The sequence below is a fragment of the Pagrus pagrus genome (genome assembly GCF_965226575.1).
Source record: "Pagrus pagrus genome assembly, chromosome: 8".
Taxonomy (NCBI): domain Eukaryota; kingdom Metazoa; phylum Chordata; class Actinopteri; order Spariformes; family Sparidae; genus Pagrus; species Pagrus pagrus.
The window spans coordinates 18,547,195-18,564,147 of NC_140192.1; the positions used below are offsets into that span (position 1 = coordinate 18,547,195).

The 16,953-nt window shown below is 38.7% G+C and overlaps 1 protein-coding gene across 2 annotated transcripts in view; it reads right to left on the reverse strand.

Moving 5' to 3' along the window:
* The window catches only part of prdm6 (PR domain containing 6), a 74,679-nt gene that overhangs the window by 16,877 nt on the left and 40,849 nt on the right, over positions 1-16,953 (reverse strand). For both annotated transcript variants that reach the window (XM_084359480.1, XM_084359481.1), the window contains exon 6: positions 7,824-7,948. In XM_084359480.1, the coding sequence (XP_084215606.1) occupies positions 7,824-7,948 (125 nt within the window). The remainder of the gene's footprint in view (positions 1-7,823; positions 7,949-16,953) is intronic.

Consider the following 16,953-nt stretch of genomic DNA (forward strand, 5'->3'; position numbering starts at 1 on the left):
TTAACAGGAACTAAAAACATTACATAGAAGTGTGTATATTAGATTTTGGGTGAACCAGCTGATGCCAGCTGTCCTCACTTGACCCAGCATGCAGCTGTGCTCGCTGTTGTGCGGTCTGACCAGCGGACAGACCTGGACTTCATAATCCTTCATTATGTTTGAAATGACATCAAGAGTGCTTGTCCTACTTTAACTCACTGGAGATGGTTCCACTCATGGGTTCTCTTCGAAGGCGGTCTCAAATGACTTATTTTGTCATTTAGGTAGCAATGTTTTTGGGAGTGAGTTGTAACTTTTTTTCCTTCTATGTTTTTTTTTCTTTCCTTTTTCTTTGTTTGTACCTTTTGGGACCATTTTTCCATCTCTGTTACCCACACTACATCTGTTCTCATTCTCTTATGTTTAAAAGCACACTGTACACTAATCCAAGAAGACTTCGTTGTCTTTTGTTTTCTCTAACACTGCCATGCTTGCACCTCTGCAGTCGGGTCATCACCATTTTCCATCCTTCATCAGCTCACCTCTGCCATCAGGCCACCAGGCTCCATTGATCCTCTAATAACCTTATGAGGAGATAATTACACCATCTGTAAGTTGCCCGACGGCTCTATTGACGCCTGCGTTACGCGCCGCTCGCCAACACTTAATTCATTTCGCAACAAACATCTCATATACAAAAAATGCACGTCGATAAGGTTTGGGCTGCGCATGAAATGCATCATCAAAATGGGAGAATTATGCAGATGCCGTTTGCAACATTGCAGAGTCTGTGTTTTCTTTCTTCATAAGGGGTGCGTTCTCGTCCACAGGGGTGTGACATGAATACAAACTGAGCACAGACTCAGATCTTAATGATGGAGCAGAGTGTAAAGTTTTAAATGTAACTTTTCAAGCCTGAAGGAAGCTATGTTCAAATACTGAGGACAACTGGGGAGGAGCATCGCTCAGATCAGTCTTTCAGTTCATCTATCAGTTCCAGCCTCTGTTTAACACACTTCCTCCTCCTTCACTCCGTCATACTGAAAACCACATGATGACCCCTCCCAGCCTTAATTTTGAGTTTATATCCATTTCTCTTTGTCATTCACTTTGATGCTATGTGCATTATTCATCAACAGAAGGTCTAACAGCTCCACAGAAAACACGACATTGATCCACAAATCATTTCAGGGTTTAGAACATAGGCCACACTTTACCTGAAGAACATGAAATTCAACATTCAAGTAATTAGTATTATTAATATAATTTATGCTCTGGTAAAATGATATACTATACTATATAGTACAGAGTATTATTTTAATCAAGACTGGCAGTATACTATATATATTTTTTTACTGGCAGACAAAGCGATGTGCCAGTCTGCCTCTCAACTACATTCTGACTTCCTGTCTGTGGCTGTCAGCTCCAACGCTCAGTCATTTCTGTAAACAGCTGGACACTAACAGGAGGAGTGGTGCATTTGTTGAGGACTACTTCAGCGTCAGGGGAATCGAGATCTGGTGCTCTTGAGACTTCAATGAAAATAAACTGCAGCCTATATGTGCATGGTAATGACAAAACATGTCAGAGAGCTACAGAGTGGCTCATGGGTTTGTTCTTTAAAGGACAACTATGACATGGACACACACACACACACACACACACACACACACACACAGAACTTGTGAGTGGGATTGTTGGTTTGGCTCTGCACATGGGACAGCCATATCGTTTATAGTCATACTTTACAGTTATATAAGTATTGTTATATTGACATCGATAAAATTAAACTAAATGGGATAAAGTTTGACTCTACAGACTCCTCTGTTTGTGGCTGCGCTCCCTCTAAGTGTCTCTCTGTCTTCCTCTCTTTACTGGTATAAAGTATTGTTTATATTATGTTGCCAAAGCTTTGCTAAAAATCAATAATGATAAGTTACCACGGATAATAAAGTCTCATGTAATCAATGGAGGCAATTATAATGACTGTAATAATAATATGTCAAATAAAGAAGAGATGTGAGTATGAAGTACGGTCTCTCTACTTCATTTAAGCGTTCTTCTCCTCCCACCTCGCCTCTATCTGTCCTTCACACTTTCTATTGAGTCCTTTCCTCTCCTCTTTTCTTCTCTCCTCTTCGTACTTCTCTCTCACTCACATTGTTTTCTCCTTTCATGCTCTTCCTCTCCTCCTCTTTATCTTATGTTCCTATAAAAACACTACTTATCTCTGCATTACCGCTGCTGCTTCAGAAGAAGAAACAAGTAATTACAAGTAAAGAGAAGAAGAGAGAAAAAAATAGCAGAGTAAACAAAGGGGAAAGAAAAGGGCACGAGGAAGAGGAGGAGAAGGATGAAGACAAGAAGAGGAGGCATATGAAGAGAAGAAAGACAGCGAGGAGTCCCCCTGAAGTGATTTTTTCCTCTTCTGTCAGTTCACATGTTGATGTTGTTAGGCGGCGGCCAGGCTGCGCAGCGTCAAGCCGACAGGCTGTGATTGGATGGAACGTGCATGAGTAAACAACCACAGGGTGTGTATGCTTTGACAGTGTGTGCATGTGAATGTGTGTGTGTGTGTTTTATTTGTTGTGTGCGGGTGTGTGGTTTGGCTCTAATGTGTTCTTTGTTCGTCTTTAATGCGTGTTCATGTTCTGTGTGTCTGTTAATGGTTTCTTCATGTATGTATGTAAGTGTATAAGGGGACGTGAGTTCAATGTTGTGTGTGTCTGATGCTGTTTATTGTGTGTTTGCATTAGTGTCAAATATTTTGACCTTTCTTTTGTCAAATTTCCGTCTGATTCCAGCTGCAATTATTTCTCTTACTTTTCTTCAATCAGACTTGAATGGACCTCCTTAGTTTCATCTTTGACATCTAAATCAGAACAAGTGAACATTTTGTCTCTGTTGTCATTTTGTACTAAGATTTGTTCTGTTCATTACTCTTTATTAAAGTTATAGCTGCAAGATGTGACATTTTTTCTTCTTATTATATATTTTTTAGATTATTGCGAACTATAGTTTAATGTTAAGGCATTATTTACCTTTTTTTTTCAAATAGTTAGAATATTTTTTATTTCTGTGTCATGCCAATACCTGGCCCATCCCACGTGGGATTACAAGACTATATCGTAATGCTGAACGTAAGTCATCTTCCAGTTTTACAAATATCAGCAAAAAAAAAATAACAAAACTATTTCTTTCAGGGTAGAAAAAATGACAAGAGAAAAGAAAAAAAACATTTGAAATCACACATGTCCATCAATGCAATTTGCAGATTTAATTATTTGATTAGTTTCGGAAATAAGGTTTTTTAAACCCCATGTCAGATCTGAGTCCAAGTCTAGAATTTAGATCAACAGAATATTTGTGATCACTGTCTTATTAACTGCTTTTGTTCATGATGGTCTGACAGAGTCGGCCCTGATGCTTCTTTCCCCAACAAAAACTCTGAATGTCACCAATAACAGCTCACAGAGTTTCCTTTGCATTTAAATTGGTGATTATAAGTGGAACTTTTGATCCTGTGACCCAGGTCAGTACTCACTGCTACGATGTTGATCATCTGCATTGCGCAAACAAAGCCAGCCACAAACACTGTGGCTGGCTTTTTGTTTCCATCACGACAAAAAGTCTGAATTACTTTTATTCATCAAACAGCACAGAGACAAAATTTTGTCTTAGGGCTGCACGATATGGTACTTCGCAATTCATTCTGCGAATAGATAATTTCAGCAAACCAGTTGCGTCATTTTTTCCTCCTGCAGCTTCAGATTTGTGACTATGTGGCTGCTGATCAAAATCTCTGGACTTTTACTGATTGCAGTCTGCTTAGGCTGCCTGAGTGCTGTTTGGCAAGACACTGAACCCCAGACTGACCCAGTGGAGCTACATGGTGACCAACAGCAGACCATTATATATACTGTATATGCAACCTTGTTAATATTTTACCTCCTGAATTTAAATCTAAATATGGCTTACATGTTAATGCGCGACTGTGCTCGACAGGCTCAGGTGTGATGTGTTTAATCCATTTCACTGACTGAGAGTCCAAATGAATAAGAAATTATGATAAATTATCGTTTTTATATTACAATATTTAACCAGTTTCCCCTCAATCTTTCATTGTCTTTCTCTGACGATGAAGCAACCCCTAATCCAACAATGATTTCTTTATCCTGGCTTTAATGGTCACAACACTTTTTACTTTCATGCAGCGGGTTTAAGATTAGCAAAATGAATTGACAGACTGTAGGTTCTGACAGCTTAAATTTCCTTCACCTACATTTGCATTTTGTAGCACCCAAAAAGGGAGATACTGTATATACAGAGCTACAGTGAACTGTGGCTGTGCTGGACAGTTCCCAGTCTGAATGGGCTCAGTCAGCGCCTTCTGCACTAATAAAGGTCAAAACTTTAAATTTCTGCTCCACTAAGGGCACAAAGTCACAGTCCTGCTGTCTCCAGTGCAGAGTTTCAACATCGCACTCATCCTTTGTGGGCACAATCAGCAGATAACAATGCCATGGAAAACCCAAATGCATTTAGTAGCTAAATGTCTTTAATTTAGAGCAGAGCTGCTGTCTTTCAGTTCGTACAAAAGAAGCGTAATCTAATTTTACTTCATTTGGATGTGAACAAACTTTTTTTCACTGCAGGGTGGAACAAAAGCAAAGTCTTTGTCTGCCCTCTGCCACTGGTGTAGGTACCCAAAGTATATGTGCGTGTGAATCTGTACTTTTAGATGGACGGAGACAATTTACGTCTAAATAACCGAGGACGGTTTGGCACTTTTAAGTCTTTGAGTTTTCGTAAGCTGAAGCACAGGACTTTAGTTTGTCATGTTGGCCGTCTGATATTCTTCTGATGAAAAAAGAATTGACAGCAAAGTCATCCATGTCAAACTGGTAGATCATTGTAGCATAGATATTATTATATGAGAGAGGAATTGAGCTATCACGCTCAGTCAGTCATATCGACGCTGTGGCAGAGAGCTAAAACCTGCAACCTGCCTGTTTTACCACTCAACCAAGAGGCAAGGAAACACTTTGAGGAAGTTTGCATAACAACATACTGCTGAAGCCTCATATTAGCTTCATTTGAACTTCGTAATTACCATTTTTCTGCATTTAAACAGCTGAGGCTGATTGAAATTAGGACATTACTTTTAAATCCTGAAATGGTGAACAAGTGGAGATCCAGACCTGTTAGTGGCACGAGATGAAAGGTCAGGATTCATCCTCTCAGGGCCATGAATTGTCTTACTTAGATTTTGCGTCACTACATTCAGTGATTGTCAAAATATTTTGCTTTGACGTAACATGTTGCACCGATCAACAGACATGACCGTCACTTCAGCCGCACAGCTAAGGCTGTTAAAAATGTTCTTTTCTTGTTTAAATTCGAAGAAAAGGTTTTGTTAGGAACGTATTGGCAAAGCTGATCCTCATAAACATAGTAATACTGTACTGTATACTGTGTGTGTGTGTGTGTGTTTGTGTGCAGGAGCGGCCACAGTCCTGTCACAATGAACAATGTCATGTAAAAGAGTCGTTCCATCTGTAAAACAAACCAGTTTGTGGCCAAACGTCTCTAATTTGCAATCAGCACGATCTCATTTAACTGCAACTTTGTGAAAGACGAGCTCCTAATTCAATTCATTTCAATTTAGATTCCAAAGATTAAAACTCCTTCTTCATGTTTTGTTTTTTGCTCCATGATTGTGTAAGCCCCCCCCCAAAAGAGCCAAAGTTTGTTGTTTTTCCCCCCCGTAGGGAGTTAGTCTGTCAAATCCACTGAAAAAACAGTTTGAATGGAAACGATATAAACAGGCTGACTGAGCAGAAAACTGGAGGATATGTAAACAAAAATAAATTAGTGACAGAGAAACAGAGCGGATGGACAGAAGAAGGAAAGAGACAGAGGCCAGGAGAGACAGGAGAGAAGAAAATGACTGACTGTGAGTAGGAGAGAAGCAAAGAAAGACAAGAAAATCTTCACCAGCATTCAAACATCCCAGTTTGTCAGAAACATTTAAACCAGCTGAAATCGATAAAACATCAACTCTGACAAGACTTTAACCAAAAGTCCTGCTTTTAAGTGTCATGTTTATCTTTAGCAAGAGTAAATACAAGGGCAAATACTAATACTTACAATACTTGAAGACAAACACTTTAGAGATAAATATCCAGATTTAAGTCTGATCAGCGGGAAAAGTGGGCATCTGAATCAAACAGGAAGTATAATGCATGTATAGTATGGGTCACTACAAGGTAACTAGTCTTAAGGCCATGATTCAGTACATCTTCGATTTAAATCCTTTTTTCTTGTACTGATGGCAATCAGTTAGACTATCGCATCTGGATTTCTAAAGATCAACAGGTCATTGGTTTTATGTCCTGACAACTGTCAGTTAACATTTTCTAACCAGGTTAGACTGAGGCAAGTTCAAATATTATTCTCCAAAAATAAAGATAGCAGAGTTAAACAAAAAATACCGCTCCTCAGCGATTCAACAGTAAGCGACAAAAGGCAGAAATTCAGTTTGTCACAAACTTCAGGTTCACAAATCTGTCCTGTGTAAACCCTCTTCCCAAACAAATCAATAAAGGATCTCTGGTAATGTGATCAGTTCAGTTCCCTATGGTTCTCCCCCCACATGTTAACCCTTTTCCCAAACAATTATTTATTAGAAAATGACATAAAATAAGATAAAACCAACTTCTCTTCCTTTTTCTTTGGATGCATACCATCGATTGATCGATTTTCGATTTGGAATCGAAAAGAAATTAACTTCATAAATTAAGATTAAGACCATTTTGTGACTTCTGCAAATGGCGGTTCACTCCGAGCCACAACGAAAACAACCCAAAACATTAGTATTTGACGAGAGACTCAACAATCAACTCTCTTTCTGCAGAATTTTTCATGAAACCTTTAATGTAAAAAACATAAACTGCTCTTTTCAGTCATTGTTTGAACTGTTGGACAGGAGCCTTTCTTTAACTTTCGCCAGAAAAGTAATACATGAATGAGTCATTTGATTTTGCGACATGAGCCTGAATATTGTCAGACCAAACGAGAACCAGGTGGACTCCAGGGTTAAAACATGAACGTCGCCAAACTGGAGTTATGAGGTTTTCATGAGTCTGCAAAAATTAGTTGACATGGACCTGGATAAAAGATGGAGGTTCACAAATGTGTTCGTTTTTGTTTGCAGTACAAGAGGATGGAAAGTATCAATGGAAAATGCTGCTGCTGCATCGAGGACAGCAGGAAACAGAGGGAGAGGGGCAGTGCAACGGCACCACGCCACATTTTAGAAAACAAAAGACTTCTTCCAGTCTTGTTTTGACTGGCTCATTTGGTCAGACAAATAAATCAGAGAGGAAGCAAGTTTGTAAAAAAAAAAAAAAAAAAAAAAACTGCGTTGTTTTTGCGGCGGGCCAAATGTTTTCCTACAGTTTAAGAGTTTAAATTCTGTCAGAAATAAAAATTAGAGTGACATCCAAAGAAAACTGCACTTTTTTCCTGCAGACGGACTGATTGCAGAGCCGAACACTGGCTTATGTTCGGAGTGTCTAGGTGTAACACTCACATTAACCTCTGAAACATTCAGCAGATGATTTCAGCAGCGCTCAGTGTTTTGTTTTATCGTGAGGCAACTGAGGTAACCTGAGGGTGACCACACCGAAAAAACAAGGATTTGTTCTGGAGAAGCCATTTTGTAACTAATCAAATATACAGGTAGATGTCCAACATAGAGGAAGAAAGGAAAGGAAGAAAGAAAGAAAGAAAGAAAGAAAGAAAGAACAAGGAAGGAAGGAAGGAGAGCAGTGTTCTCTCACAGTTTTCGTCCTGAGCGATGCACTGCAGCGGGATGCCAAAGAAGGAAGTGTAGGAGTCGTTGTACCAGACCAGCAGCTCTGTTCCTCTGGGGATGTCCATACAGGCTCTGTAGAAGATACAGGACCTGCAATAAAACACAGACACATTTCATTTGAAAAGTGACACAAAAAGAAAGTCTTACTACTGTTATTATATTATGGATATTCGATCGATGTACAGGATCCTGAAAATCCAAAGAAAACCAAATATCCTGAAGTCACTAGACACTATCACCATCTTTAAACCCTCTGACGGGGCAAAATCAGACCCCTGACTAACAGAACTGCAGACGGGACAGTGTGAGTTTTCAGTGACTCTGTCCAGGTCTGATTTTGGAATTGCCTCACATCTGATAAGAGCTTGATTTCACATCTAACCGAGCCCAAATGATTTATGGGAAATATCTGGTGTCTCTCACTCTCTTCAGACCAGCTAATGACCATCAAGTCGGCAGCCAGTGAGCTGACGGTTCCTGGGTCACAGCACCGCTAAAACAACACCTCATCCACCCAAAAACATCATTCTAACAACATGAGCAAACTCCGTATTCACAACCACATTTTCATATCCAGCCCAGACTATTTGTTAAAAAAAAATTCCCACATGTTATTTTCTCCCACCGGTGTGGCAGGCTGTCAGACCGTAGCTGAGAGGTCACAGGTTCAGCTCCAACACGACTCCCATGTTTTCCTGCCAAAGTGCCTTCGAGCCAGAAAATTAATTACGCTTTGCAAACAGCTCGAGACAACCACTTAAAGTGAAAAGAAATCATATTTAATCCAAACCATAACTGCTTTTTAATGTCCAGATAATCCAAAGCACGTTGAGTTTCGTCATGTGAGAAACGTTCGACTGATGAAGTCTGACTTCGCTTCACTAAAACGCCTTTTGATGCCATCAAAAGCCCCATTTAACCATCAAACTGGTAAAATACATCCAAAACCAGAGTTCAACATCAAATATTAACCTGCTCAATCAAGATATACACAAACATAAACAACCGTGCTGGTGGTGTTTAACATTTTAGCCACAACCTAAAAATCAAGTTGACTTTACAGTCTTGCCGACCATTTTCAAAGTCAGCCATTTATTTTGAGATTGATTTTTAGATTAGATTATATTTCTGCAGATAGATAATCCATCATAGTCAGAATTTAGACAACTTTATTTTTCCTGTCAAAGTGACTCTCAGGGGAAGAGGGAATAATAAGCAGAGAGAAAGAGAATTGGAGGAGGACAAATAACTAAAGGGGAAAAAGACAAATACACAGAAACATTAAAGAAGACAAAAAGAAAAGCCAAAGTGGGAGGAGGAGGAGGAGGAGGTGGAGTAGGAGGGGACATGTCAGCTGTGTGACATGATGTTTATGTAATGAAGTAAAGACATACCGAGTTAAAATACACTGAGGGGGGAAATGAAAGAAAGGAAGAGAAGAAAGTAAAAGAGGGAAACAGAAGTCGAGGCATACAGATGAACTGAGAGGGAGAAGGACACTACACATGACCTTCTGGAGGAGAATATTTCACAGTAGTCACCTACAGGGAGAGGAAAAAGTAACAGAAACACCTCTCAGCCCGTCAGAGTTTTCAAAGTGTTTTGTTTGATTGTTTGTCAGGATTATGGGTGTGCCAGTACACCAGTTTAAAGTCTATGGGGGTCAAACATCAAGATGGTGAAATAACATCAACATCAGTGCTACTGACTGTAGCTCTATATCTGTGCCACAGTTCTTCACTACTATCCACATTTACAGTCAACTTGTTTTTATTTCTTTTTTTAAACCAAAGGTACAACATGTAGAATTGGCCGCCAGTTTTCGTAGTGGCCAAACCGTGTAATTACATCGTCACGTGATGCACTGCGGCCCAAAAATACTTTTTCCAATAGGCTAACATTGTGAAAGAAGCATCTGTAAAACAGTGGATAAATGTTTTTTGAGCGTCACAACCCCCGCGAAATGACTTGTTTTACTGTCAGAAGTTGAGCCATTAAATCCAATAATATGTACAAAGTCTAGAAGAGCTGCACGTGTACATTATTTCATCCCCATTCAAGTTAGCCGGGTGCTAAACCAGGAGTTAGCCGGCTCGGTCGGGGGAAGTCTCTAGTGCGCATGCTCTATTCGCCCCACAATGCGGAAGCTATGCAGAAGACAGTCGAGTCATTTTGGCTTCATGCACCACTAAGCAGCTTTCAGAGAAATGAATGGGACTTAGTCTGCATGGCTGTGTCCAGGTATTATAATGTCCTTGGTTGAACTCATACTTCAAACAACACAAACACTTGCTTGTGAACGACTGAGCCTTTTGGGAATGTCCCTTCCACCCCCAATCATGATACTATCACCTGTTACCGATGAACTTGTTCACTTGTGGTTGTTCCAAACAGGTGTTTCACATAAATTTCCGAGGCTTGTTGCCTCCTATCACAACTTGTCACTTGGCACATGTTGCTGTCATCAAATTTAAATTAGACATATGTTTAAAAAAATTATGTTGATGAGCTAAAACATAAGAACATTGTCTTTGCACTGTTTTCAATTGTGTATGTCGTAAATGATCCCATACTATTTAATTTACCGTTTACACAACGTCCCAATACTTTTGGAATCGGGGTTTTATAACTAGCTTATCTAAGATGATACAATGTCAAGTCATGAACAGTTTAAGTGTCTGCCAAACGCTGCCAAGGCTGTCTCATTGTTGTCATACTTGTCTCCCTTTGTTGTTTATCAGTGTGCGGGCCCTGCTCTTGTTGCTGGCATTTGAGTAAGCATATATTTACAAAAATCACTGAGGTTGATGAGTTAAAACATTACATATGTTGTCTTTGTACTGTTTTCAATTAAATTCAAACACATATGTCAAAAAGATTAACAAAAAGAGAACATTCTGTTTAATTTATGTTTTACAAAGTGTACAAAACTTTTTGGGAATCTGTGTTGAAAAATGCTTTTTGCAAAGAAGGGTGTATAAAATCCAAGGCAAACACGGTGTGGTGTGATGTAATGTTGTGTTTCAGCGCTAAAAGCAGGATTTCACATTCTCACACAATCGTGGAATTGTGCTTTTTCCCTAACAGTGATTGAAAGTACTGATAAAGATCAGAAACATTTGAGGAGAGCATTAGTTCAGCCCATTCGAACTGAGCCTGCTGAAGACCTGTGTTTGAGAGATTGTGTATGTGTTTTATTAAACCTTTCCACACCAGGGGAGGGGTGGGGTGGTGCTGGACCCGTGTGAAAACACAGCCAGGAGGGACCAGGCTATAAATCAAACATACCCAATAACCTCCCAGGATAAAAAGAGAACGTGGAGTCCACAAACATGCAGCGGCTTGTATGTATTTAAAACAAATGAATGTGTTTAATACATACACGCTGCTACATTCAGGCAGGGCTGTGTTATAAATCAAACACATCCAACAGGCTCTCAGGTATGAAAAATAAAGACCCCTGCTGCCTTACAGCGGCGTGGTTGAGTTTAAAATCGTTCCTCTGGCAGATCAGTGGGACACAGCGTCGTCCACTCTCTGATCTCTCTGTTCTTTGTTTTCTTACAAAGCAAAAATAGCTTTATTATCAGCTTTTAAAATAACAGTATACAAACAGTGCGAGGTTATAAATCAAACAGCTCAAATACTTTACAAGGTGTGATAATGTGTCTACTTGTTTATAAAAAAAAAAAAAACACCTTGCTGACGAAGCATAACAAAGTCAGTCCACAGTTTTAGTGTGGCCTGGCCACAGTCAGGGGCCATTTTGTGGAGTTTGTAGAGCCAATGTCAAAAATGTTTTTACAGGCAATTAGACCATCCCCTAACAAGTCAGAGCTACGGAAACCAGCAACAGCAAGTGATTTAAACTTTTTCACAAAGCTCTCAACAGAGGAAACATCTGAACAGAAAGGCCTTCGGTCCTGTTTCCTGCTCTTCTGTGTTACAAACTTTTTCTCCAACCTAGCATTTTGGGCATAATCAAAACATTGGATATGGCCAAAGACCAATTTCTAACCAAAGGAGAAGGGAATAAACCAGAATGCAGCTTAGTTACAGGGATGACGGAGTTTGAATAACTGTCACTTCTTTAGATGGAAAACTTGCTCTCTTGATGTCATTATCTGTCCTGATATGATAAAGGAAGCTGAAGTCCAGAAGTCCAGTGTCTTTTTTTTTTTTTTTAAGTCAGAATTATCAGCTGCACTTAAACTGAAGAGGAAATGACCTGAACGTCTTAGGAGGGTCTGTCTTTAAAATTATTTTCAAAAACATCCGTCAAGCAGGAAACAGGGTTCTGTTCCGATAAATCTTCGGCTGGTGGATCCTGGTACGGACGAGTTTTACCAGTTTTTCTGAGCCTTGATGAGAAATCACGTGAACTCACATACCATTTAAGGGGAATTTACAGGTTGGATTTGATTCCAAAGGGCAGCTCTCAAGTTTATAGAAAGATACTGTCTCCGTGTCTGCAGGAGTCAAATTACTCAGATGAAAATATAGCACAACAACAAGTGTTACCCAGCTGTTAAACTCAGAGCTCTTACTTTGTTTGATTGAAGTTGTTTGTGTTCTGGTCTTGCACCTTGTAGCTAAACTGCTGTTGACGTCACTTGACCTATCAGCACAATACGCCGGACCCTTGTAAACATATTAGAGATTAAGTTTAGGGAAGATTGCTCTGTTTCCACTTAACTCACCTCTGGTAACCCCAGACTCAAAATCACAGTAGCCATGTGCGAGGTAGTACATCTAATGATCCATCTACAACCCCTATTTAAAAAAAAAAAGTTGGCACACTTTGTTAAAGGTAAATAAAAACAGAGTGTAGTCATTTGCAAATGAACTGCGCTAACAGCTTTTTTGGAATCAAGGTTGTACAACTGGCTTCAACTGAACCGATGAAATGTCAAGTCATCAGTAGTTAATTAGTTGTCCAAAAACTGCCGGTGCTTTTTGTTGTTGTCATACTTGTGCAATGACATCAATCAATGTGGTTTGTCTCCATTTTTTTTTTCTTTGTGGGCCCTGCCCATTCATTCTTGTCATACCTAACTCTGTTAACAAGACTGATAGTGTTGGATGAGTTGACTTCCTTTTAGAGCTGGGACTTGATTTATGCACAGAGTGATGCAGTAAGAACAATATCTGGTGAGTAGATCAAACAGATAATAAATGCAACAAATTACCTATGAGAAGTATAAAAATATACACAATGAATGTGTGTAAAGAACCTACAACCTTCATTTGATTGATCTAAAAAGTTGATTTACTGTATAATCCACAGGTGGCAAATGTTCATGACTGGTGATCTGACACACCCGGATACATCATGGTGGTTATCAGACTAACTACAGCTGACCGTTAACCTGGAATAAAAGATACAACAAACTCAGGTGAGTGCAGCATGTTTGACACTAGAAAATAGTGAAAATAACAGAAAGCCAGCAACCAGGAAGAAAGCTGATTTTATTTTTGTAAAGTTGGCTTTAGATTTGAAAATGAATATCAAATAATTGTTCTGTTTATAATTCAGTTAAATTTATTTTGATTATATTTACTGAAACAGTTATTTATGCCTGTTTCCAAAGTATAAAATATGTTTTACCTAAGTATTTTTTGTTAAGTTGTTTTAATAATTTAGCATATTTAAAGGACTTCTATATATAGGTTAAGTATTCAGGTGTGTTAAACTTAAACTGCTGATTTCAACTCTGTGTATTATAAGCTGTTAATCTAATATACGCCTTGTGTTTTGTATTAACATTACCTTTAAGATACTAAAATAGCCCACTATTTTTGTATTAGTACCTAATACATACACATACATATTTTATAATATTTTATTCTACTATTCTAGATATTTGTAACACTCAAATGACTCCACAATGCCATGGTTGCTTATCCCATTGGTACTAAACACTATCCACAGACTTGTGAATCAGCAAGAGCAGGGGTGCCCAAACTTTTTCTTGAAGGGCAGAAACTGAAACTTGATGGGGGGCTAAAGCCAAAAGCAAACACCTATTGTACTGTACTGTTAAGATGCTAACTGGGACTAGGATCCAGTGTTTCCTTAATTCACTGAGTTCCTGCATTAGTGTCACTCCGCCTGCAGTGCTAAGATTATGAAAAATAATGAATAATTAGGGATCATAGATATTTAAAGAGCATTTGAGCCTTTGTATGTACTATAGTTTGTATTTTTTTTGATCGAGACATTTGGGGGGCCACATCAAATTTTGGCCCATGGGCCCCACTTTGGCCACCCCTGCTTGAATTGAAGTATTTATTCATTTTATTCACCTTTTGGTTTGTGTATCATAACTTTGCCTTGTTTCCTTCATCTCAACAGGCACCAATCTACGTAACTCATCTACGTAACTTCTCAAAAATAAGATGGCGACATCAGCATCCGGTAAGTCCAGCAATACTTCGTTTCATAGATAGGGTCTGTCAGTGAGGAGGACGCCTTCAATTACTACAAGAACAGAAATTAAGTTGTATAACAAAAACGAAATCAAGGCAGTGGACCAAACCTTGTATAAAACAGTTGCAGGGTCAGGGGATGGCAACCTTAAAGTTACTATGTACAGTATGAAATTCTAATGCAACAGGCAGCTATTAAATTATTCTGATGGCATAGGATTTTGTTTTTGCTGTACAGGCGCACATTGCGGTCTATCACAATGTCATTTTTTCCACTACCATCAAATGGCTTAAAAAATAAGGACAGTTGAAATCCTATCCGTGTTTGTTGTATTTTTTGTCATGCATTTTGTTTTGCCTGTGTGTATGTCTAAAAACTGACATAATGTAAATCTAATTTTCAATGAATTGAACATTACTCTGGGTTTTGAAGACTCCATGTATTCGCTGTCTGTAAAGTGCACTGGTTCACACTGGGCCTGGGCGATATAACCCTAAATTAATATCTCTGTACAGGCTAAATAGCATTACAAGATCTATATCTCTGCATTTAAACAACGTAGGCTGAATGTTCTGTTGTAAGTCAAAGCCATATTTGAGACATCACAAGCACTTTATTAAAACAGACTGTGATCACAATAAAATGCAAAGACAATATTTCCATCCCTGCTTGAAAATATACAGCTGCAAAACATGTAAATGAAAAACTATATATAATAAATAGCAGAGCTGTACATGAGCCCATGTACATTTTTGGCACATAGCACTGGTGCTACAGAGGTTGAAAGTTTTGCAGCACAGGCCACAAAACGATAGGCTGTAAAAGTATCAAGTCCATTGTTGTTTGAGACTATTCATATTCTGTGTGGGGGGAGTTTAAAAAGTAATTTTTCATGGCCTTTCAACAAAGTACTGTAAAAATGCAGAGACTGTTTTGAATTTCTTTACTTAGTTCTTCTTATTATTTATGCATGTTCACTGTAGCATGGACAGAGAGGGAGAGACTTGGCCGAGATATTATACATCCCGTATATAAAAAAAATGTGTGTATTATTTCTGAGCTGCATTTTTATAAACACATCTGCTGTCTCACTGTCTCACAATAGACTACAACCACCAAGTAGAATATCATTGTGCCGTGATTACCTCACACACAAACAAGCACACAAACCCTCAGCTCACAAAACAAATGGTTCTGTCTCACACACATGCAGTGCAGCACTGAATTGCATGTGGGCCTCAGCCGATTCTTTCAAACAGATTTGCACGTGCAACATATAGGCTTGTGTCGAGCTGTAAACTAATTAACAGACTAATTAAAATACAGTAGCAGTGCTGTGTGTAGGAGAACATGTGAGTGATTGAGGCGAGTTTGTACAGAGAGTGTGAGAGAGGAGAGAAACATACTGCCATGACCTGACAGGTTAAAAACAGGTTACGTAGCACAACTTCACTCTATCAATATAAATGGCATTGTCTCAAACTATATCTCGTTTGAAAATATATTGACATTTCTTAAAAAGTTGAGAAGCTGCCATGCCCTGGTTTACTGTTATTTCATATAGAAAGCAATAAGGGAATACGGCCAACAGCATTTATGATGTTTCCAAAGGTTCAGAACAAAAATGAACCTTTCCGGAAAGTGAGGCACAAGAGAATGTGTTGCTAACCTTGACTGTGAATCTTGGAAATTTGATTGTTACCCAACCAACCATTAGAGCCTTTAGTTTTTTCACAGATGGCTAACGTTATCAATTTAGACAACAACAACAAACAGCATGAGAGAAAGAACAAATTAAGAAAATGGTCAGTGTAGTAAGGTTCATTTTAAATTGTCCTCTATCAGTAGGAAACTCAGCAGTAGGATCAGCTCTCTGAAAGAATTAGCCTTTGTCATAGAAACCTGATCTGTTTTTCTTCTCTTAACAGTGCCTGTTTATTATCCAGACAGATAGCTGGAACATGATGCCATAATACTAAATCCTGCATACGTTCAGCAATAATTATTTTCAGTAGTGACACAATATTGTGTTAAATGATCATTTTTTGCAATGTAAAGAGGGGAGACTCATAAATAAAATTAATAAGAATAATTATGATCAATTCTGCAGCTCCACAGAGCAAACCCCGTCCTCAGTAACAGCAGGCAGCTGTTTTCAGCAAACAAGCTTTGATAAACCCACTGAAGACTACCTGTTGAGCATTAGACAAAGTCAGTGACAACAAGTCAAGACTCCAGAGTTCAGATGTATCCAAGCTAAAATATTGTATAATCTCAAGGATAGCAGATAAAAAGACTTTTTTTCTTATTTGAGACAAATAACACAGTATCATCTGCATGTGAAGACATGTAATTAAATCCAATTTCATACAATTCATCATGACATTTTCAAACTTGTGAAAGTCGCTCACCAATAGTGGAGAGAGGGAGGAATCTTGGTGGGTTAATAGTACTTTTTACATTATAAGGAGAAACCTGTCTTTAAAGATGATCCCCTCATGGAATTCTGATCATTTCTAATGCTTTTGTTCTTATTGTTTTACAGCATCCGAACTCAGAGTTGTGATGTTTGGGAAGAGTCAAAACGAAAAGACGACACTAAGTAACTTCATCACTGGAAAAAAAGATTGTTATCTTCACAAAATGTCCACGCAATGTGTGCATA